At 42.2% G+C, this 23986-nt stretch overlaps 2 protein-coding genes across 5 annotated transcripts in view; both read left to right on the forward strand.

Moving 5' to 3' along the window:
* LOC132858833 (lysine-specific demethylase RSBN1L-like) overlaps window positions 1-9211 on the forward strand; it is a 30793-nt gene extending 21582 nt beyond the window's left edge. Inside the window, exons 6-8 of the mRNA XM_060889343.1 lie at window positions 6440-6607; window positions 6727-6835; window positions 7383-9211. Coding sequence (XP_060745326.1) covers window positions 6440-6607; window positions 6727-6835; window positions 7383-8441 — 1336 coding nt within the window. The 3' untranslated portion in view covers window positions 8442-9211. The remainder of the gene's footprint in view (window positions 1-6439; window positions 6608-6726; window positions 6836-7382) is intronic.
* A 5951-nt stretch (window positions 9212-15162) lies between these two features.
* The window catches only part of LOC132858852 (protein PHTF2-like), a 38402-nt gene continuing 29578 nt past the window's right edge, over window positions 15163-23986 (forward strand). The window contains exon 1 of one of the 4 annotated variants that reach the window (XM_060889380.1): window positions 15163-15347. The gene's annotated coding sequence lies outside the window, so the exon portion shown is untranslated. The remainder of the gene's footprint in view (window positions 15348-23986) is intronic. The other 3 variants (XM_060889378.1, XM_060889377.1, XM_060889379.1) reach the window with 3 other exon arrangements.

Raw genomic sequence — 23986 nt, forward strand, 5'->3', positions numbered from 1 at the left:
GTGAGTCTAACAGCACCATCATGTGTTTGTCCTTTACAACAGCCTCATCAAGCATGTGGAGATGAAAAAGTTTATCCCCTGACAGCTAACCTGGGAAATGTTCAAATGCTAATAAATGATGACATTCCCACACTTATGCATATATTCATAATGAACTGAGATGGACAAACTGGCGATTATTCACAAGTGATTAACAAACAGGGGATTAGTCACATTTTGGAGGAGATTTTTTAATTGTGAAAATTATATTTATCCTTCATGTGTGAAATTGTGTCAAAATATTTTGTACTTTTTTTGTGACCGTAATAATGTACACAGTATAATATCACACCAGAAGATGGCAGCATCAGTCTATCCTTCTGACCTGAGTATATGGTCTCCAATGCCCCTTTTCCACCGAGGCAGTTTGAGTGCTGGTTCGGAGCCTAATTTAGAACCAGTTCTTTCTTTTTCGACAGCCAAAGCACCGGCTCTGAACCAGGAAAAGTGGTTCTTAAGTAGCACCAAAACGTTGCTGGTCTAGACTTAAGAACCTCTTGTGTCAGGGACTGTGGGTGTGGCTGGGGGCGGGGCTACTGTTAGTGCATTTGATAATGTACCTTAAGTATACTAATGTTTAATACACTTTTACTTTACCGCGATATGATACATTATCAGCACACATGATAGTAAGTAGCTACATGCTAAGGCTAACTTTTTTCTGTGTTAATGATAAAATAACGTTATGTTCTTTCTCGATAACAACCTCCGTTTATACAGATTACATGGAGCTGCACGTACACGTTGGATTCGCTGCGTTTGGGTGTTAATGTAGGTTCACAAAGCCATGAGCATTAACAGTAAAGCAACATCCGCCATTGTTGATGTGTTTGTGTTTGTCGCTGCTGCGCTAACGTTGCTGTGTAACGTGACACGTATACAGTGACGTCACACTCGGCTCTGTGACGGCTCTCTAGCCGGTGGAAAGACAAACCGGTTCTTAGAAGGTTCGCCAGTGGAACCAACTTTGAACCAGCACCAGTGCTAGCTCTGAACCAGCACCCGGTTCTTTTTGGTGGAAAAGGGGTACAAGTGGTTCTATCCACAGCACTCCAGAATGTCTAGTGTGAGACCTCTAAGTGATGAGAATCAACCGGAAGTTGTGCATCAGAAAGGATCAGGCAGGTCTGGAGAGGATCACTAGCAGCTCTGGAGTTGTATGTGTAACATATGGGGCGAGGTAGGAAAGCAGAGTGAGACGGAGGGAAGGGTGGAGTTGGGGGAGAGAGATTGCACATTTTAGATGCTCGTTTCTTAAATAATTGTTTCCACAGTAGGCCACCAACCAACCAGCATTCTAATAATATAATGACTGTGTGTGTGTGATGTATATTAGCAGAATATTTTGGCATATAAATGAGTGGAGAGAATATTCTTGTGCTATTGGTTTTTGTTAAAGTTGTGACGAGACACGTGTTGAGAAATACACAGGATTAATACAGAGCCTTGTACACATTACATTATACAAAGCTGCATATAATTTGCTCTGTTGTTTCAAATCAAGTTTATCTTGCAGCTTATATTCATTTTTTGATCTCAGCCCTCAACTCCTAACCCATAAACATGTGTATATGGGTGGTTTCTTTTCTTTTCTTTTCTGTAGTGAAAACCACAGAACACACACAACTGAAGTGTTTTGAGGGTTTAGAAATGTAAGAAAACTAGGGATGAAGTCCAACAATGTACAATGTACAGGTAATGCCGATGTGTTCAGGGTGTTTGGTTTCTGTCCACATGGCAGGCCTTGTGTTTCCAGGAGGGAGGTTTCTTGTGTCCACTTATTGACACGTCCTTGTGTGGTTTTGTGTTGTTCTCAGTTGCCCTGCTTAAACAAAATAGCTCCTGAGTTTTACCACCCCACAAAGCTGGAATACCTGTTCAGCCAGTCATTGGCAGGGATCAGGGCACTTTAATCTTCTTTAATCTCATCTAAAGAGTTTCAGGTTAATTGTTGCATTGTGTTCATGCTGATACTTGACCAGTTCCTGTGGTGAGTGAGTGAGTGCAGTGTGCGGTTGTGTTGAGTCCAAGCTCAGAGCTGTGTTGGCTAGGCCTGTGGCGCCAGAGATGGGGGACTCAAGTCATATGACTTGACTCGAGTCGGACTTAAGTCGCACATTTGAGACTTGAGACTTGCTTGACAAATATTAAAAAAAGACTCGACTTGACTTTGACTTTACATTCATGACTTGAGACTTGACTCGGACTTGAGTTAAATGACTCGAAATAACTTGTTTTTTGTTTTATCTTTTTTGTCTATTTTGTTTTTAAATCTGTTTTTAAACGCACACAAGAGCGTAATCTAACCACGTGACGCAACAGGCAAGCAGAGGGAGCACGCGCACTAAATAATAAACCTTAACAGTCGTGACGAAACATGGAAGGCACTGCAGCAAAAATAATTAAGTTATTATAATACCGGGAGTTTGTGCAAGATGAGAAGAGAAGAACAGCAGGATGCGACCACATCGCTCACATTTGAATGACAAAGTTCTATCAAAGTTAATTTTTTGCAAGCGCAATGTAGTGTAAATGTTTGGTCACTGTTTATGTTTAAATGTCAGCTGTTTTGCAATAGCACTTATAATTGGTCTTCAGTGTTAGGCTTTGGTGAAAAGCGTATGGATCGTTTATGGGGATGCACATATATATTAAAAAAACATAAATATAAATATAAAAAACTTCAGAGTTGCAAGCACAGTCATATTCTCGTCTCGCATGCACACGCACACACATTCAATTTAAAGGGATAGTTCACCCAAAAATAAAAAAATTCTGTCATAATTTTCTCACCCTCATGTTGTTACAAACCTGTATAAATTTCTTTGTTCTGATGAACACGGAGGAAGATATTTTAAGGAATGTTTGTAACCAAACCATTCATGAGCCCCATTCACTTCCATAGTATTCTTTTTTCCCACTATGGAAGTGAATGGGGCTCATGAATGGTTTGGTTATAAACGTTCCTCAAAATATCTACATGTGTGTTCATCAGAGCAAAGAAATTTATACAGGTTTGTAACATCATGAGGGTGAGAAAATGATAACAGAATTTTCATTTTTAGGTGAACTATCCCTTTAATTAATAAATTACACTAACTCCAATCATCTCTCTCTCTCTCTCTCTCTTCTGCCATGTTTGAGGCGTATTGAAACTTTTCATGCTTTTATGTTGACCTTATTTCAGTTACATTTACATCTTATTCTTTGTAGTTTTGATTTTTATTCATTTTTAGATTTTTATTGTATTTACAACTCACCTGTATGTGGACACCTTTTAAAAATAAATGCATATAATCATTTTTGCTGCAAATAAAACCTCATAGTCCATAAATACTGTAGATTTAACTTTGTTTAATATATACATTTAGATAAATCATCAAACATCTGTATGACTTGCCAGTGACTTGCTTTACTCAAGCTACGACTTGACTTGCTTGACATAAAGTAGTGACTTGACTTGACTTGACATAAAGCAGTGACTTGACTTGACTTGACTCTCACAAAAAATGATTCGGACTTGCTTGAGACTTGAAGGTTAAGACTTGAGACTTACTTGTGACTTGCACATGTGTGACTTACTCCCACCTCTGTGTGGCGCACACACACACCCCACTTCTCTGTTTCACTTTCTCTCTGCCATCATGTACTAATTGTCATTGGTGTTGTTTCAGGCTGTTTGTCACTGTACATACAAAAAAAAGAGAATAATACGAATAACATTTTCATAAAAAGTTTGTGGCTTCAGCTAAGACAGACAGATCATTGTTTTAGTCTGATCTCTCATGCTCCACTTGTGAAACTAAATTGTCAAGCTTGCTGTCTTCAAGAGTAAAAGCTTCATCACATTTGTTTTGCCAATTTATTGTTGGCACTTTGTTCAAGAGTTGGATCATGTATACAAGTGTTTAAGTAGCATCACGGCCATGAGTTTCACACCTGACATTTGGAGGTCAGATGGCAATATTAAGTCTGATGCTGCTTTGGATAAACAAAAATTACACAAAGGCATGTGGTATTACACAGACTTGTATCAAAAAGCCTAAGATGAACTCTCACTGATGAACGCTAAATAAATATTGTTAGGATATTTTAAATAACCAGTTTTAGAATATGTTGGTAGTATATTTAAACTTAGCACACTGTGATGTTTGTAATAGTAAGGTATTCACTGGGATGCAAAGTCTGAAGTTTATTACATATTATATTAGTCACAATATTTATTACATATTATATTAGTGACAATATTTATTACATATTATCCATCCATCCATCCATTTTCTACCGCTTATCCGGGGCCGGGTCGTGGGGGCAGCAGTCTAAGCAGGGATGCCCAGACTTCCCTCTCCCCAGACACTTCCTCCAGCTCTTCCGGTGGAATACCGAGGCGTTCCCAGGCCAGCTGAGAGACATAGACCCTCCAGCGTGTCCTAGGTCTTCCCCGGGGCCTCCTCCCGGTTGGACATGCCCGGAACACCTCCCCAGGGAGGCGGCCAGGAGGCATCCGGAACAGATGCCCGAGCCACCTCAGCTGACTCCTCTCGATGTGGAGGAGCAGCGGCTCTACTCTGAGCTCCTCCTGAGTGACCGAGCTCCTCACCCTGTCTCTAAGGGAGCGCCCAGCCACCCTGCGGAGGAAACTCATTTCGGCCGCCTGTATCCGGGATCTTGTCCTTTCGGTCATGACCCAAAGCTCATGACCATAGGTGAGGGTAGGAACGTAGATCGACTGGTAAATAGAGAGCTTCGCCTTGCGGCTCAGCTCTTTCTTCACCACAACAGACCGGTATATCGACCGCATCACTGCAGAAGATACACCGATCCGCCTGTCGATCTCCCGCTCCATCCTTCCCTCACTGGTGAACAAGACCCCAAGATACTTAAACTCCTCCACTTGAGGCAGGAGCTCTCCACCAACCTGAAGGGGACAAGCCACCCTTTTCCGGTTGAGAACCATGGCCTCGGACTTGGAGGTGCTGATTCTCATCCTTGCCGCAAACCGTCCCAGTGCACGCTGAAGGTCTTGATTTGAGGAAGCCAACAGGACAACATCATCTGCAAAAAGCAGAGACGAAATCCTGTGGTCCCCAAACCGGACTCCCTCCGGCCCCCGACTGCACCTAGAAATCCTGTTTATATAGATAATGAACAGGACCGGTGACAAAGGGCAGCCCTGCCGGAGTCCAACATGCACCGGGAACAAGTCTGACTTACTGCCGGCAATGAAAACCAAACTCCTGCTCCAGTCATATAGGGACCGGACAGCCCTTAGCAGAGGGCCCCGGACCCCATACTCCCAGAGCACCCCCCACAGGTCACCACGAGGGACACAGTCGACACACCACGAGTCGAATGCCTTCTCCAGATCCACAAAGCACATGTGGACTGGTTGGGCAAACTCCCATGAACCCTCCAGCAACCTGGCGAGGGTATAGAGATGGTCCAGTGTTCCACGACCGGGACGAAACCCGCATTGTTCCTCCTGAATCCGAGGTTCGACTATCGGCCGAATTCTCCTCTCCAGTACCCTGGCATAGACTTTTCCGGGGAGGCTGAGGAGTGTGATCCCCTGTAGTTGGAACACACCCTCCGGTCCCCCTTCTTAAACAGAGGGACCACCACCCCAGTCTGCCAGTCCAGAGGCACTGTCCCCAGCTGCCACGCGACGTTGCAGAGGCGTGTCAACCAAGACAGCCCCACAACATCCAGAGACTTGAGGTACTCAGGGCGGATCTCATCCACCCCCGGTGCCTTGCCCCAGGAGATCGGCCCCACGTCGCTCCTTCGGGCCGAGCCCGACCGGGCCCCGTGGGCACTCGCATCGCGTGCGCACCCACCAGGCACTTGCATGCGAGCCCCAACCCCGGGCCAGGCTGCACCATACCGGGCGACGTCACAGACCTTGCTATTAAATTCCTCATAAGGGGTATTTGAACCGCTCTTTGTCTGGTCCGTCACCCAGGACCTGTTTGCCTTGGGAGACCCTACCAGGGGCAGAAAGCCCCAGACAACATAGCTCCTAGGATCATTCAGGCATGCAAACCCCTCCACCACAATAAGGTGGCGGTTCGAGGAGGTATTACATATTATATTAGTGACAATATTTATTACATATTATATTAGTGACAATAGATTGAGTACAAAGTAGAATCTTTGAAATATTGAATTTCAGACTTCTGCTCTAATGTAACCTCATGTCTAATGTGCATGTGAGCTACGTTAACTCTACCTCCAAGTCGGTGTAAATCCTTAAGTTTCTTTTTAGATCAGATCCATCAGAGTGTTGTCTGATCAAACACTTCATTAGAACAGAGATTAGACTTTCACTGAAGTCATGTGCATCTCTCCTCTCTAACATTAATAATGGTTTTTGATGATGAATTTATTTTGCTCCTTTTAGGTCAACCAATGAAATCAAGAACCTGCAGTACCTACCTCGGACGAGCGAGCCTCGTGAGATGCTGTTTGAGGACCGGACACGTGCACACGCTGACCACATTGGACAGGGCTTTGAGAGGATGACCACAGCTGCAGTGGGCGTGCTTAAAGCTGTACGGTGTGGAGAGGGGTGAGTTTTATACACACACATTTCAGACTTGTATGTAACACCGATATATTCAAATGTGTATTGCAGAGATTTGACTTCATTCAGTTAGAAACTGATTGTTGTGTACGTGTCATGTGCAGTATGGAACCTCCTCGTATTACCAAAGACGTGGTCTGCTTTCATGCTGCAGATTTTATAGACGTAGTGCAGCGATTACAGCTGGATCTGTACGAGCCGCCCCTGTCACAGGTGAGTCTGATTCACTGCACCCTTGCCTCACCAAAACCCCATTTATACATCAAACTCACCATCATTTTATACAAAGCTAGGGAACGTCACTCTTCTTACTGGTTGGGATCTGGACTTGGTGGGTTTTTAAATATTGACAAATCCATTTGAATATTTTTACTGTTTCACTGCATGGAGATATGAGGATTAATTAAGCTCAGGCTACTCTCGAGGACAGATGTTCATGTCAGTAGGTGGATTGGTGACCCTAAATTGCCCCTAGGTGTGATTGTGTGTGCATGGTGTCCTGCAGTGGACAGGTGTCTCTTCCATGGTGCGTTAAATATGTCTTTGATTACTGTGGGGCATAAATTCATAGTGCAAAAGTGTCGTGTGAGACAAAATATAATAAATATTATAACTTTATATTATAACACATAACTCCTAATACATGAAACCTTTTTATTTGTGTTACCATATTAACATTTTTAGCTTCTCAATAAATGTATAGAATCGTATGAGTATCATACATCTGTTTGTTAACAGATGTATCTGTGCTTGTTTTCAGTGTGTCCAGTGGGTGGATGATGCTAAGCTGAACCAGCTGAGGCGCGAGGGCATCCGTTATGCTCGGATACAGTTGTATGACAATGACATCTACTACATCCCGCGCAACGTGGTCCACCAGTTTAAGACCGTGTCAGCTGTGTGCAGCCTGGCCTGGCACGTCCGCCTCAAACAGTATCATCAAGATGCAGAAGAAGAGAAGGAAGACGAGGACAAGAAGACTGTCACCTCCCCTTCAACATTTGTCAAACAGGAGCCTCTGTGTGAAGCTCGGAGTGCGACAGAATCACCCATCTTCACAGACCCCAGACAGGCCTCCTCTGCGCCTCAGATAAAGATGGAGGAGCCGGAGCTTCTCCCTGATAGGACACCAAAAGTCCAAACTTCTAAAGCAGCAACGCCACCATCAGCCTCTGTATCAGATCAAGCCAAAGCACACCATCACACAGAATGCCGTGCTGCTCCTTCACACACTCAAACACCAAGGTCAACACCCAGCCTGAGCTCTGTACCAACCAAGCACACACACAGCTTGACACCAACCAAACATGCGCAGCCATCCACACCAACCAAACACACCTACAGCTCTGCATCAATCAAACACACACACTCCAGTTCAGCAGGCAGACATGGCCACTCTTCCAACACATTTAAATCAACTCCATCTTCTAGCTCGTTGCCAGCCAAACAGGTGCACGTGTCCAACACAACCAAACATGCCCACACTGCTTCAACATCTAAACACGCTTATTCCCACAATACCAAAACCAGCTCTGGACATTCGGACATTTGGACTGCCTCGTCCAAGTCACAGGCTCTGCCCCAGTCAGGTTCGTCTCAAATGCAGGTTCTGCCTCAGACACAGGTTGTGTGCCAATCATTTTCATCACAATCACAGAGTTTTCACCAATCACTTCTGCCTCAATCTCAGCAGCAGAAGTCATCCTGGCCAGACAGAGCCTCAGACTCTCTTCACCCAAAGGTCACCCCACAGGACACACGGCCACACCAACCACTCAGTCCCCTTCCTCATGAACAGCAGAAAGACTTTTTATGCTGATTTGTACATAACTGTTTTTAATGGCTTTTCTGGTTTTATCTTCTTGGTTTTTCTTTTATCATTATTTTGGGTTGACTTTTCGTTTCTATTGATACAAAGAGACAAAGCTAAAAGATTAGGTGGATCGGAGTCCAACAACAGTGCGAGACGGAAGGATGTCCAGTTTGGCCATAACCGATCGAATACACAGCAAATGTAGCGAATAACATTCCTCAGTGCCTGCCTGTAACTGTGAACTATCATAAGCACTTAGGGCCAGCTGCACTGCTACCCTGCAGGTCGGATAAAAAAACCCAAACAGGCCATTGAATAATATATTTTTAAGTTGTAGGCTATAGTTGTGTATTAGAGCTGACATGAACATATATATTTTTAAGATGAGATGAGACAGACTTCTTTTAATGACTCCAGGCTTTTCCATAGAGCTTATTTATATCAAGTTTGTTTTTGTTCCATATTTGTCAGCACTGTAGTGTATATAACATTTTTTTCTAAGAAAATGTGTAGTTTGATTTATATCTAATTAAGAACCTTGTAATAAAAAAGTTCTTGAGATTTGGATTATTGTCATGTAAACAAGGGCTACACTGAAGGATCATGTGCATAATGCAGACTGACTCTCTTAAAGGTGTTGGCTGTTCCAACCTACCTGTTACATGTGTCCACTGTCCTCATTAGTACATAAACTTTCCCCAGTTACTCTGTGTAGACCGTAAGACAACTATGTTTTGAAGATAAATGAAGATTAAAAGCATAGGATCACTGCACAAGATGTATTATTTTGTACTGTTGTCAAAATGTATTTTGTTCCCCTTGCATTTGTCCAGTTTACAGCTGGTGACTTATCCTGCACTAAGATCAGGAACAGAGCTTGTCTCAGTTTTAGGAACCTTAAACCTCTTAGCATGGCTAGAACTGAAGCTTGATTTCCTGCGTTTGTGTGTGTTCTGTATCCTGGCCACCCGTGTTAAGTAGTGTGTTACAGCACGCTGTGTCTCAGCTGGAATTTGTGCCATGTGGGGAAACAGCCATTACTACAGTGAGCGAGCTAGCTGATCGGAGTCCTGCACGTCTTTGATCTAACAAACTTTTTTAAAGGGGATAAATTAGTTTTTCTTACAGGTTTGCATGCTTGGTTTAGGTGGTGATTTGTGGCACAGGGTATCTGCTTTGTGTACAGAGTTTTAACCAAAAATCCAACAGTGAGCCCTACTGCAGCTGGAGCGTAGCTTCATACTGGATTATGTTCTGATTGTACTTAAAATATGGAAGCTGCAGTCTATCACAAATAAAATCATGCAGGTACCTGAATCACTATAGTTATGGCTATATCAAGCTGAGAGCTGAAACTGAGAAGTGTTGCATATCTGATTTCCGCACTGCTCTGTCTTTTTTGTTTCTGTTAGTTAAATAGCTTGGGTTATTTTCTGGTCAAGGTCACTATCAAATTGTATTGATTTAATGAAGTCAAATGAAGTAGGCACAGATGATGCCTTTAGAAGTGTCCAGTTAAGAGCAAACTAAACAGTGCACATTTAACCCAGAGGACATCAGTACAGAACCGATGTAAATACAGAACAAGATATTATATACTGAACAAAATTATAAACGCAACACTTTTGTTTTTGGCCCATTTTTCATGAGCTGAACTCAAAGATCTAAGACTTTTTCTATGTACACAAAAGGCCTATTTCTCTCAAACATTGTTCACAAATCTGTCTAAATCTGTGTTAGTGAGCACTTCTCCTTTGCTGAGATAAATCCATCCACCTCACAGCTGTGGCAGATCATGATGCTGATTAGACAGCATGATTATTACACAGGTGTGTCTTAGGCTGGCCACAATAAAAGGCCACTCTAAAATGTGCAGTTTTACTGTACTGGGGGTCCAAAAACCAATCAGTATCTGTTGTTACCACCGTTTGCCTCACACAGTGCAACACATCTCCTTCGTACAGAGTTGATCAGGTTGTTGATTGTGGCCTGTGGAATTCTGGTCCACTTCTTTTCAATGGCTGTGCGAAGTTGCTGGATATTGACAGGAACTGAGCATCCAAACATCAATAAAATGCACCTGTGTTTGTTGTCCATAACATACGCCTGCCCATACCATAACCCCACCACCACGGGCCACTCGATCCACAACGTTGACATCACCAAACCACTCATCCACATGACGCCATACACGCAGTCTGCCATCTGCCCTGTACAGTAAAAACTGGGATTCATACATAAAGAAAACACATCTTCTAAGTGCCAGACGCCGTCCAATGTAAGCATTTTCCCATTCAAGTCAGTTACGATGACGAACTGCAGTCAGTCGAAACCCCGATGAGGACGACGAGCATGCAGATGTGTGCTTACACATGGTCTGTGGTTGTAAGCCGGTTGGATGTACTGCCAAATTCTCTGAAACATCTTTGGAGATGGCTTATGGTAGAGAAATGAACATTCAATTCATGGGCAACAGCTCTGGTGGACATTCCTGCAGACAGTAAGCCAATTGCAAGCTCCCTCAAAACTTGCGACATCTGTGGCATTGTGCTGTGTGATAAAAACTGCACATTTTAGAGTGGCCTTTTATTGTGGCCAGCCTAAGACACACCTGTGTAATAATCATGCTGTCTAATCAGCATCATGATCTGCCACAGCTGTGAGGTGGATGGATTTATCTCAGCAAAGGAGAAGTGCTCACTAACACACATTTAGACAGATTTGTGAACAATATTTGAGAGAAATAGGCCTTTTGTGTACATAGTAAAAGTTTTTTATTCACTGCACTATAAACACTGTATAAAATAATGCTGAAAGTAAAAAACAGTAGAGGAATTACAGGTAGTTAAAAAGTTCAGTATAGACTACATTTATGGGAAGGAATGTTCAGATTCTTTGTGGCTGCTGGGAAAAAAAGCTGGTTTGTAGTCTGGCAGTCCTTGTTTAGATCAGTCTGTATCCCCTGCCAGAGGGAAGGAGCCTGGACAGACTGTATCTGGGGTGTTGGGGTCGATTCTGGAGACACGAGATGTGTACAGGTCCTGAAGGAAGGGCAGGTTGGTCCCGGTGATGTGCTCTGCAGACCTAACAAGTCTTTGCTTGTCCAATTCGGTAGCAGAGCCAAAACAGACAGTGACTGAACACAGTACGGATTCAATAGTAGAAATGGCACAGCAGGTCCCAGGGCGGGTTGTACTTCTTTACTTAGTGGAGCCTTTGCAGATGGTTGTGCCAAGAAACTTGAAAGAAATGAACATTCAATTCATGTAGACATCCTACAGTTATATAGACCTCCTGTCATATAGACATCCTACAGTTATATAGAAATCCTGTCATATAGAAATACTACAGTTATATAGACCTCCTGTCATATAGAAATCCTACAGTTATATAGACCTCCTGTCATATAGACATCCTACAGTTATATAGAAATCCTGTCATATAGAAATCCTACAGTTATATAGACCTCCTGTCATATAGAAATCCTACAGTTATATTGACCTCCTGTCATATAGACATCCAGCATGTGATTTCTACTAAAAAGACAGAAATCACATGCTGTAGCCTTCACTGTCACCACATCTTAACATAATTTGAGAGGCTTTGTCTATGTTTTTATCCAACGTTCTCCACAACTTTTGGACTCCTGAACTCCTGAACTCCTGAACACCAAATGAATTTTGATTTGGCAAAATTAAGACTTTGAAACAAATTCTTTAAACACTTTCTGCAATTTTGGTACACTATATAACCAAAAGGATTTCTCATGTTGTGGCGCATAGACGTATACCAGGTGCAGAATCACATCGTATTGCTCTATCCACTCTGTCCTCCTCCTCACATTGGGGCTGAAGGTGATGGACAAGTGCAACCAGTTCCTGTAAACCTTCCTGTCCAGCTTCAGCACCAACAGGATGAGGAAGACCAGAGTGGAGAGACCAGTGAGGAGAACTGAGGTCATGATCACTATCTAGGAGAACATCTGAAGAACACACACAGATGTTGCATTATAATAACACTTGTTTCTCCACATTTTTTCAAGATACTGAAATATATATTTGTGGGTTAGACAACAGATCAAAATAAAAAACGTCTAATTAAAATAGCATAAAATACAACAAATACAATTCCAGCTTCTGCAAGACTTTCTTGTAGGTTCCCTGTACAAGGTTTTGTCTATTTAATGTAGAGAATGAAGTTTACTCCACACTGTAAAGTGCACACTATTCAGTTCAGTTAACAACACTACACACTGACACACAGCCGCAGCAGTAATCTGGATGTAGATAAAAATCAGACTGCTGTCCTTTTTACAAATAAAAATAACAGTGCTACTTCATTGAGGGTTTAAACATCACATATGCTGAGTAAAATTCGTACATGTTTTAATCATGCTTCTCTTCAGACTAGCATGGCTGTCTGCTTGCTTTGGGTGGGCCGGTTGTGCCTCTGTAACCGGAAGGTCATGTTGGTGGGTCAGTGTGTGTTGTGGCTCACTCTAGGACTGTGGCTGGTTCCTCTGTGGATGTCTGTTCATCGGGGTGGGGTTGGATTTCGGAGGAGCTGCGTTCTTCCAATGAGATGGTTTTTGTTTCTTGTGGTTCTTCCTGTGTTTGTCTTCAAGTTTTTCATTGTTATGGTGATGGATTTATTGGGGGAAAACTTCATTAACTAGCTGTCTTCATGGAGCCACAACAAAATCTGTTCAGTAAACTGTGCCTCCATCAAGGCTAAGGAAACAACCCTTTAGGTGGTGTGATTTAGACATACAGTTAATAAGAAAATAAGGAAAAATTCCTGTTCAAAAGTTTGCATACCTTTAGTTCTTAATATTGTGTATTGCCCCCTTCAATGATGGCATGCAGTCTTTTGTAATAATTGTGCCTGAGGTCCTGAATTCTCTCAGGTTGTATAGCTGCCCATTCTTCTTGGCAAAATGCCTCCAGTTCCTGTAAGTTTTTTGTTGTATTGCACAAACTGCACATTTGAGTTCTCCAAAAGTGGCTCAATGATATTGAGGCCAGGAGATTTTGATGGCCTCCAGAACCTTCACCTTTGTCTGCTGTAGCCATTGGAGGGTCAACCTTGACTAGTGCTATGGATCATTGTCATGTTGGAACATCTGAGATTGTCCCATGTGCAGCTTTCATGCTGTAGAATGCAAATTATCTACCAGTATTCTCTGATTACATGCTGCATTCACCATTCCATCATTTTTTCCTAACTTCCCCGTGCCACTGGAGCTCACATAGCCCCAAACATCAGAGATCCACCACCATGCTTTACAGTGTGGATGGTGTACTTATCACCGTAGGCCTTGTTCACTCCTCTCCAAACATAGTGTTTATGTTTGTGACTAAAGTTCAGTTTTGGTCTCATCACTCCACATGACTCTGCTCCAGAAGCTGTGAGGCTTGTGTAAGTGCTGTCTGGTGTACTGAAGGTGGGCCTTTTTGTGGCAGGTCATTTGTGTTTAAGTCCCTCTTTATTGTGCTCCTTGAAATAACACTTTTTTCCAGAGCAGCCTGTATTTTTCTGTGGGTTGTTTGTGGGTTTTTTCTTGCATTGCAAACAATTCTTCTGTCAGTATTTGGTTAAATCTTTCTTGCACTACCTGACCGTGAGTATCAACAGAACCTCTTATTTTACACCTATTTATCAGAGTCTAAACAGCACTGACTGGCATTTTCAAGTGTTGAGATCTTTTTACATCGTTCTCCTGCTTTATAAAGTTCTACCTTATTACGCAGGTCCATTGGCAATTCTTTTGTCTTCCCCATGGTGCAGTATCCAGCCAAGTCAGTGCATCACCTCATGAGCTGAGAAACTCACTGACTATTTATACACAGACACTAATAACAAATACAATGAGTATTCCATTTAATAATCCATTTAATAGCCATTTAAACCTCTGTGTGTCAACCTGTGTGTTTATAATGTGGCCAAACATGCAAGGATGTGTAAACTTTTGATCAGGATTGTTTAGGTGACTTCAGTTATCATTAGGTTTTAAAAAGGAATCAAACATAATTAATGATAAATTAATCAATAATTAATGACTTCTTGTGACCACTATCATTAAATAAGAAAAACATATGTTGCATTATCAGTCATATTTTCCAAATAAATGGCAATTTTTTTCAGCATAGGAAAACTTTTGAGCATAACTGTACACACACACACACACACACACACACACACATATGTATATATATATATATATATATATATATATATATATATATATATATATATATATATATATGTAAATCTTCTATTATTCTGTAAGGTTTCTGTCCCACTGTTTGAATTAATTCCGTATGTTGTATGTGTTCACATATATTTTTTAGATCTTTCCTTGTACTGTCTTCCTTGTTGTCTGATTTATTGTCCTGTTTCCAGTGACTTGTTTTTGCTTTGTATTTGTTTCCTTTGTATTCTTCTGTTTGCTGTTTTGGTCAGTACTGCTGTAGTCAGTTGTTGGAAGCTTTTTTTGGAATCTCTTTTTTTTATCTTTTCCTTTTTTATTAACACAGACTTCAGAATATAAAACAATACTTTTTGTTTTTTTGTATTAGGACCTCTCTCTCTCTCTCTCTCTCTCTCACACACACACTCTCTCTCTCTCTCACACACACACACACTCTCTCTCTCTCTCCCCCCCCACACACTCTCTCTCCCGCCCCTCTCTCCCCCTCTCTCTACTGCGCCTATACTCTAGACTCCTCGGTACTGCCCGGGGCTGAGCGCACTGAACACACTGATCTGAGGTCAGTAACTAAAAGAAAAAGGAAATGTAGCAGGTCTGTTAAAACTATCATGATCTAGTTTTCCTCCTGATCCAGCAGCCGTATAGAAAGAGTGTGTAAGGTTTTGGTCGACTGGAAGCTCAGCGTAAAGCTATAAATAAAGGTAAGACTGAGGCTTTTTCTGCCCTTTGTTTACGAGCTGCTTATTTTTATCTCTGGATCCCTGTTATGTACAGACTGTGTACTGCTCAGGTCAGTGAATTAGCTTTACCATGTCAATGTCAGGAGCATTTTATACTGTTCACGCTATAATCTTGTTGCTAAAATAAGCGCTTTCATAGTTAGCATGTTAGCTGAATGAGAGCAAGAGCTCAGGACACTAAGCAGTGACGGCTCTAATCAGCAGCAGCTTTACGACACTGGAGCGTTAATAACGACATCACAACATGAAAGGGACAGGCTAGTCATAGCATAGCATATCATGTATTATAGCATAGCATAACACATCATATCTCATTGTATATCATATATCACATCACATATCACATTATATATCATAGCATAGCACATCACATATCACATTACATAGCACATCACATTACATAGCACAACACACATCACATTACATAGCACATTACATAGCACATGACATCACATAGCATATCACATGACATCACACATCACATATCACATTATATATCACATCACATTACATATCACATCACATATCACATCACATAGCACATCACATATCACATCACATCACATATCACATCACATAGCACATTACATAGCACATGACATAGCACATGACATCACATAGCACATCACATATCACATGACATCACATAGCACATCACATATCACATTATATATCATATCACATAGCACATTATATATAATAGCATAGCACATCACACAGCACATCACATCACATAGCACATCACATTACATAGCACAACACACATCACATTACATAGCACATTACATAGCACATGACATCACATAGCATATCACATGACATCACATAGCATATCACATGACATCACATAGCATATCACATGACATCACATAGCACATCACATAGCACAGCACATCACATTACATAGCACAGCACATCACACATTACATAGCACATCACATCACATATCACATCACATATCACATCACACATTACATAGCACATCACATCACATATCACATCACACATTACATAGCACATCACATCACATATCACATCACATATCACATCACACATTACATAGCACATCACATCACATATCACATCACATATCACATCACACATTACATAGCACATCACATCACATATCACATCACACATTACATAGCACATCACATCACATATCACATCACATATCACATCACACATTACATAGCACATCACATCACATATCATATCACATCACACATTACATAGCACATCACATCACATATCACATCACATATCACATCACATATCACATCACATATCACATCACACATTACATAGCACATCACATCACATATCACATCACATATCACATCACATATCACATCACATATCACATCACACATTACATAGCACATTACATAGCACATGACATCACATAGCACATCACACATCACATTAGATAGCACATCACATAGCACATCACACATCACATAGCACATCACACATCACATAGCACATCACACATCACATAGCACATCACACATCACATAGCACATCACACATCACATAGCACATCTCACATCACATAGCACATCATAGGGCCTTTTTACACCTGGTCACTTCATGTGTTTTCTCTGATCCGATAGCCATCTGATTTGTTAAAACTGTTCCATTTACATTAGGCTACATAAATGCGTCTTGATGAATCGGATATCAATCCAATCTTTCTACTCCCACCCAAAATGCTAATATATTTTACCTCATTTCCGGGGTAACTGAAATGGAACACACTTTGGTGTATGCAGTTTTCAGAATGCAATCAAAAAGAAGAAGAAAAAACTTGGTATGATGTTTATGCTACAAAAAACAGCATTTGCATTTATTTGTTTCTGGCGTGATGCACGACTCGTGAGTCACCTGCGAGTGACGTACTTCCATTTGGGAGGAGTTTAGCGCTGACGTATGTGGCTTGAACAACCACATTCATTTACACCTGTCCAGTTTCATCTGAAATGCGTCCCAGACCACCTCCTGAAGGGGTTTGAACCATCAGATTTATATCCGTCTCCAAAACGTTTCGGAGGGCATTTAGACCTGGTCTTTTTACCATCAGATAGCTATCAGATCACAGAAAACACATGAAGTGACCAGGTGTAAAAACCCCCATATAGCACATCACACATAGCACATCACACATAGCACATCACACATAGGACATCACACATAGCACATCACACATAGGACATCACACATAGGACATCACACATAGGACATCACACATAGGACATCACACATAGCACATCACACATAGGACATCACACATAGGACATCACACATAGGACATCACACATAGGACATCACACATAGGACATCACACATAGGACATCACACATAGGACATCACACATAGGACATCACACATAGCACATCACACATAGCACATCACACATAGGACATCACACATAGGACATCACACATAGGACATCACACATAGGACATCACACATAGGACATCACACATAGGACATCACACATAGGACATCACACATAGCACATCACACATAGGACATCACACATAGGACATCACACATAGGACATCACACATAGCACATCACACATAGCACATCACACATAGCACATCACACATAGCACATCACACATAGCACATCACATCACATCACACAGCACATCACAGCACATCACACAGCACATCATATATCATATATCACATTATATAGCACATTATATATCACGTCATATATCACAGTGTATATTTAGAGAAAGCCAGCAGTAGACAGTTAAGGGTCCAGTTCAGCACCTCAGGCTGGATGTAGCTTTGTTCACAAGACACAACACACAAGAAACAAACACAACAAAAAAAATAGACAGGCTTTTCTTCCTTTTCTCTAGCACTATATAGAAACACAGTGTATTTCAGATGTCCAGACATTATCCACTGTGTGATCCCTGTCCCTCTCCCCTTCATACACACGTCCTCACTGTCTGACTTGAGTATTTTTAGTAAACTGTCCTGTGCTTCACCTTTGAGCATGGGGCAGTGTGCTTGTTACAGATCCCATTTTAACCTCTAGCTGTGTAATAATGCTGAATTATACTCAACCTGAATGTGTGAAGTCAGACCTCATTTTCATTCTCTGTGAGTATGAGCTACAAAAATTATGTCCTAATCCAGGTTTCTCTTTTATTAGTAAGCAGTGACGTATATTACAGTTATATATATAGTGTAACTTATTTAAAGGTGAGACCTGCTGTGGTTACTGCTGATGCTGTGAGTGTCCTTGAGGAGACTGTCCTGAGTTCACCAGTTTTTTGTTCCATGTTGGTGGTTGGGATTTATGAGTTATAAGCCTTAAACAATTGCTGCATGCTCTTGTGCAACAAGTTTATTTATTTCTACATCACACTCTGGTGTCTATTCACACCTTCACACCACATCTGTTTCTGTTGCTTGATTTAATTCTGTTGCATGAATAATAACAGCATGCAGAAGCAGATACACAGTGATTGGGTAAGTTCACTTTGAAAAGTCTCTAGCACAGACAATGTTGGAAGTAATTATGGAGTCATTTACTAGAACTGTCCTGAAACAGAGGATTAAATTAGCCCAATCAAGCCTAGTGAAAACTTCCAAGAATCCAGCAGTAGAGTGGCTTTTTTTTGTCGATCGTTGCAGTGAAATGAGACATTCTGTTGGCAGACATGGACACTGCACTGCTCCAGACATGTCAGATTTTCCAGGCAGAGTTGACATTGCATGTGTGTTTTGTGTGTGTGTGTGAGTGTGTGTGTGTGTGTGTGTGTCCTCATGAATGTTTTTCATAGGAGAGTTTTGTGTTTTATTTCCTGAGGCTCTGTGATATTGTTAAGGCAGATCAGTGTAGGATTTAATATATATATATTATACTGTGTATAACCTTGTGTGTTATACATCTGACCGCTAGCACATGAAGAGTGTTTCAGCTTTACTTCTGATATGTAGTGGCTTTTATTTTTAACATGTTCTCATTTTCACTTCCCAATAATCATGCTGAGATAATCCAGTACCTAGAAGAGTTGTGTAATGGCTATGCTGCATTAACATCAGCTCTCCTGCATTAACATCAGCTCTCCTGCACTAACATCAGCTCTCCTGCACTAACATCAGCTCTCCTGCATTAACATCAGCTCTCCTGCATTAACATCAGCTCTCCTGCATTAACATCAGCTCTCCTGCATTAACATCAGCTCTCCTGCATTAACATCAGCTCTCCTGCATTAACATCAGCTCAGTTCCTGCTCAGCTTGTTTTCTCTGTGTTTGTGTGACTTCCACTGGGTACTCTGATGTTTGCTGGAATGTATGTGTGGATGTAGGTGTATGTGTTTATATGTGTTGTATGTGTATGTGTGTGCGTGCGTGTGTGTGTGTGTAGGTGTGTGTATGTTTGTGGGCGTGTGTGTGTGTAGGTGTGTGTATGTTTGTGAGCGTGTATGTGTGTAGGGGTGTGTGTGTAGGTGTATGTGTGTTCGTGTGTGGGTGTGTGTATGTGTGTGTATGTGTATGTGTGTGTAGGTATGTAGGTGTATGTGTCTGTGTGTATGTGTATGTGTGTAGGGGTGTGTGTGTGTGTATATATGTGTGTGTGTTAGTCCACAGGTCAGAAGTGCACAGCAGCAAAACCAGTAAAATGGTAGTTTCTGTTTTGGTGCTCAATCCGTCACATTATAATTATAATAATCAGGATGTCCTGTTTCACAAAAACAAGATCCCATGATGGTGCTGCCTCCAAATGATAGTTTTATTACAGCAAACAAAAAGCAATGTGTTAGAGTGGAACAGAGTTAGTCATGGCTGAGCTTTAGATGTGTAATGATTAGCTGTGTTTAACGTGTGCTGGGTCATGGCTATCATGAGCTAGTGGGCTGTCAGACACGAGCACAGGTGATTCTCGTCTCGATACTGAGACAGGAGTCTTGCAGGCTGTCCATGAAAGAGCGTGATCATGTGGTCAGCCTGCTCTGTATACTCTGCTGCTCTAACAGCACCACTGCACTACATGCATAATGAATAGAATGCTGAGTTGCATGAAGCTCATCATCACATCTTTGCACTGGAACATTCTTGCCCATGTTCCTGTAAGAAGAACCCTGTGCTTGAGATTTCACTCCACATGCAAATGTCTAAAAATGTGGATTGAAAGCAACCCTGAATTAAAAAAAAAAAGATGGTTATCCTCCTACTAAACATTCACGTACCAGGAGGTGTGTCTGAAGCAGCCGTCTGGTCTCATTCTGCTGTGCTGATGGCTTTAGTGAGGAAGGGCAGCTTGCTGAAACTGGGCTCTGTGCATGTGGCCAATAAATAATTCAGTAGAGAACACAATGGTCTCATTGGAATGAGAAACGTTTTATTGAAAGGTAAAAGTAAAAGAATGTCTTTATTAATAAACACGCTAATGTTACTTACTGAACATTAGCCACCACACACACACACACACACACACTCGCACACTGACACACACACACACTCGCACACAGACACACACACACTGACACACACACACACTCACACACTCGCACACAGACACACACACACACACACACTCGCACACTGACACACACACACACTCGCACACAGACACACACACACTGACACACACACACACACACTCACACACTCGCACACAGACACACACACTCACACACACACACACACTCGCACACAGACACACACACACTCACACACTGACACACACACACACACACACACTCGCACACAGACACACACACACTCACACACACTCGCACACTGACACACACACACACACACACACACTCGCACACTGACACACACACGCACGCACACACGCACACTGACACACACACACACACACTCGCACACTGACACACACACGCACGCACACACACACACAAACACACTCACACAGTGACACACACACACACACTCACACACTCGCACACAGACACACACACACTCGCACACTGACACACACACACTCGCACACTGACACACACACACACTCGCACACTGACACACACACACTCGCACACTGACACACACACACATGCACACACACTCGCACACTGACACACACACGCACACACACTTGTACACTGACACACACACACTGACACACACACACACTCACAAACACACTCGCACACTGACACACACGCACACACACACGCACACTGACACTCACTCGCACACACACACTCGCACACTGACACTCACTCGCACACTGACACACACACTCGCACACTGACACACACACACACACACACTCGCACACTGACACACACACACACACTCGCACACTGACACACACACACACACTCGCACACTGACACACACACACACACTCGCACACTGACACACACACACTCACTCGCACACTGACACACACACTCGCTCGCACACTGACACACACACTCGCTCGCACACTGACACACACACTCGCTCGGACACTGACACACACACTCACTCACACACATTCTCTCACACACATACACTCACTCAGACACATTCTCTCACACACACACACACACACACTCACTCACACTGTAGTTATGGCTGATTATATGGCCCACAATCCTTATCTGTGTGTTTTTTGGCTGCATGGAGATCTGTGTTTTTTTCTGTGATGAAAACGTTCTGAAGCACTTTTGTTTAAAGAGACTGCAGGGCTCTCAAGTTTTGAAGACAGGCAAGCGTGACATCACCAATCTCATCACCGTTCAGGTTTTGTTCAAACCAACCATCGAAAATACCCTCTCTAATAAATATGTTTTTTTTTCTCATTGGTTGTTGCGTTAAATCTTACCCAGATCGTGCTGTTTTCTGATTGGCTATTTTGTAGCCTCTTGTTTTTGATTGGCTGATAAGTGACAGGCTCGACTAAGAACTGAGTTGTGCTTGATTCCTGCCCGGTTCCATAGAGACAGCGGTGCGGACTGATACATTTTGGGCGCTGCGGCTTATTAAATATATGATAAATAGTCAAAGTTTTTCTGCGTGAGAAATACGATGTGTGGTGGGAGAGCGTGAGAAAAGACCCAAACGCGTGACTGTCACTTTCAATGCGTGACACTTGACAGCCCTGAGACTGTAATCAGAACTGTGTTTCAAACAGCTGAACAATACATCAACATGTACACCAGTGATTATAGACACTGAAACCTGACAGAAGAGTCAAGAGCTGATAACATACTGATTAAAATCGTGTACAGTTCCAGGTTTTCTTCTCCTGCAAGTAACAATACAACTAAAATCAGCAGTTCAAGGTCTCCAAGTGGTTCTTTCACAGCAGTCCCATGTATCTCCAGGTAGTTCACGTGGGTTCATCCTCAGCAGATGTGAGAGACCTCCATGTGAAGTAGGGCATCAGGATGGATCAGGCAGGTCTGGAGATCACTGGTATCTCAGGAGTCACATGTGTAGCTCAAGGGACAGAGAAACATCATATATCTCCTCAAGGCATCAATTTACCTTAAAACGCTGCTCTGTGGCACATTACAGGGGTCTCAATCCTTGTACCTGTTATAAAACATCTATAAAGTCTATAATTGGCATTTAGTTAATAATTCTATTGTATTAGATGATCATTTTCAGGTACATATTTACAGTATGGTTAGTTTTACTTTCAAAAAGGTTAAATTTTACTTTCCTTCTTTACTCCCAGTCTCTGAGGAGGAAGAGAAATTAGAAGCTGTGCAAACAAACCCAATTTTCTCCCCCTGGGGATTAATAAAGTATTCTGATTCAGATGAAAAGTAAAAGTAAAGTGGTTTCTCATTGAGAAATGTGTACAGCAAAATGCCTGCGTATTAGTCCTACATGACCGACTGTGATCAATTAAATCATTTTCATGTCACTGATCACCACAAATTGCCCTCTGCCTTTCCTCTCCCTCGTTCCAGCTGTACTTCCCTAGTCTTAGTGTCAAGATAGAGAGACAGGAAGGTAGAGGGATTAGCTGTGGAGGAACATGTGTTTAGGAGCTATGTGTGTGTGTTTGTGTGTCTATTTTGAGTGTGTTTCCCTAGACCTGGTTTTATGTTTGTTGATCACAAGGACTGGCTATAAAACCCCTCCAGACAGGCAGCGTACACAAGCCGCTAGCTATTAATAGTCGTGTGTGTAGCTCCTCTGTCTGTCTAAGTCTGTTTCTAAAGCCGGGCGGTGTTGTCCTGAGGGTTGGGAAGCGGCTCTGACTGCACTTACAGAAATGCTGTGTGTCTACTCCAGTGAGTGGTGGACGAACATGACTGTGATGATCTGAGGAACGTGAGGAATGATGACAGTAACACTGGTTCCTGTGCTGATTTGGGTGTGTTTATGGCGTACACTGACTTCATCATACACATCTTAAATGGTGTTACATTATTGTGCTTCATCGTAATCTTATGAAAAAAGGGCTTATGGAAGTAAAAAAAACTTTGTTGCCTGGTTGTCATGCCACTGAGTACAGATCTCAGTATTTTGTGAATCTGAGACACACAGTAATCATCTTAGTAGCGTCTCTGACACACACACACACACACACAAATGCTAACTCCTGTGTGTTTGAAGTGCGGCTGTGAGCTAAACCTGTCAACTGCAGGATCTCCAA

Source organism: Tachysurus vachellii, chromosome 16, assembly GCF_030014155.1.
Source record: "Tachysurus vachellii isolate PV-2020 chromosome 16, HZAU_Pvac_v1, whole genome shotgun sequence".
Lineage (NCBI taxonomy): Eukaryota > Metazoa > Chordata > Actinopteri > Siluriformes > Bagridae > Tachysurus > Tachysurus vachellii.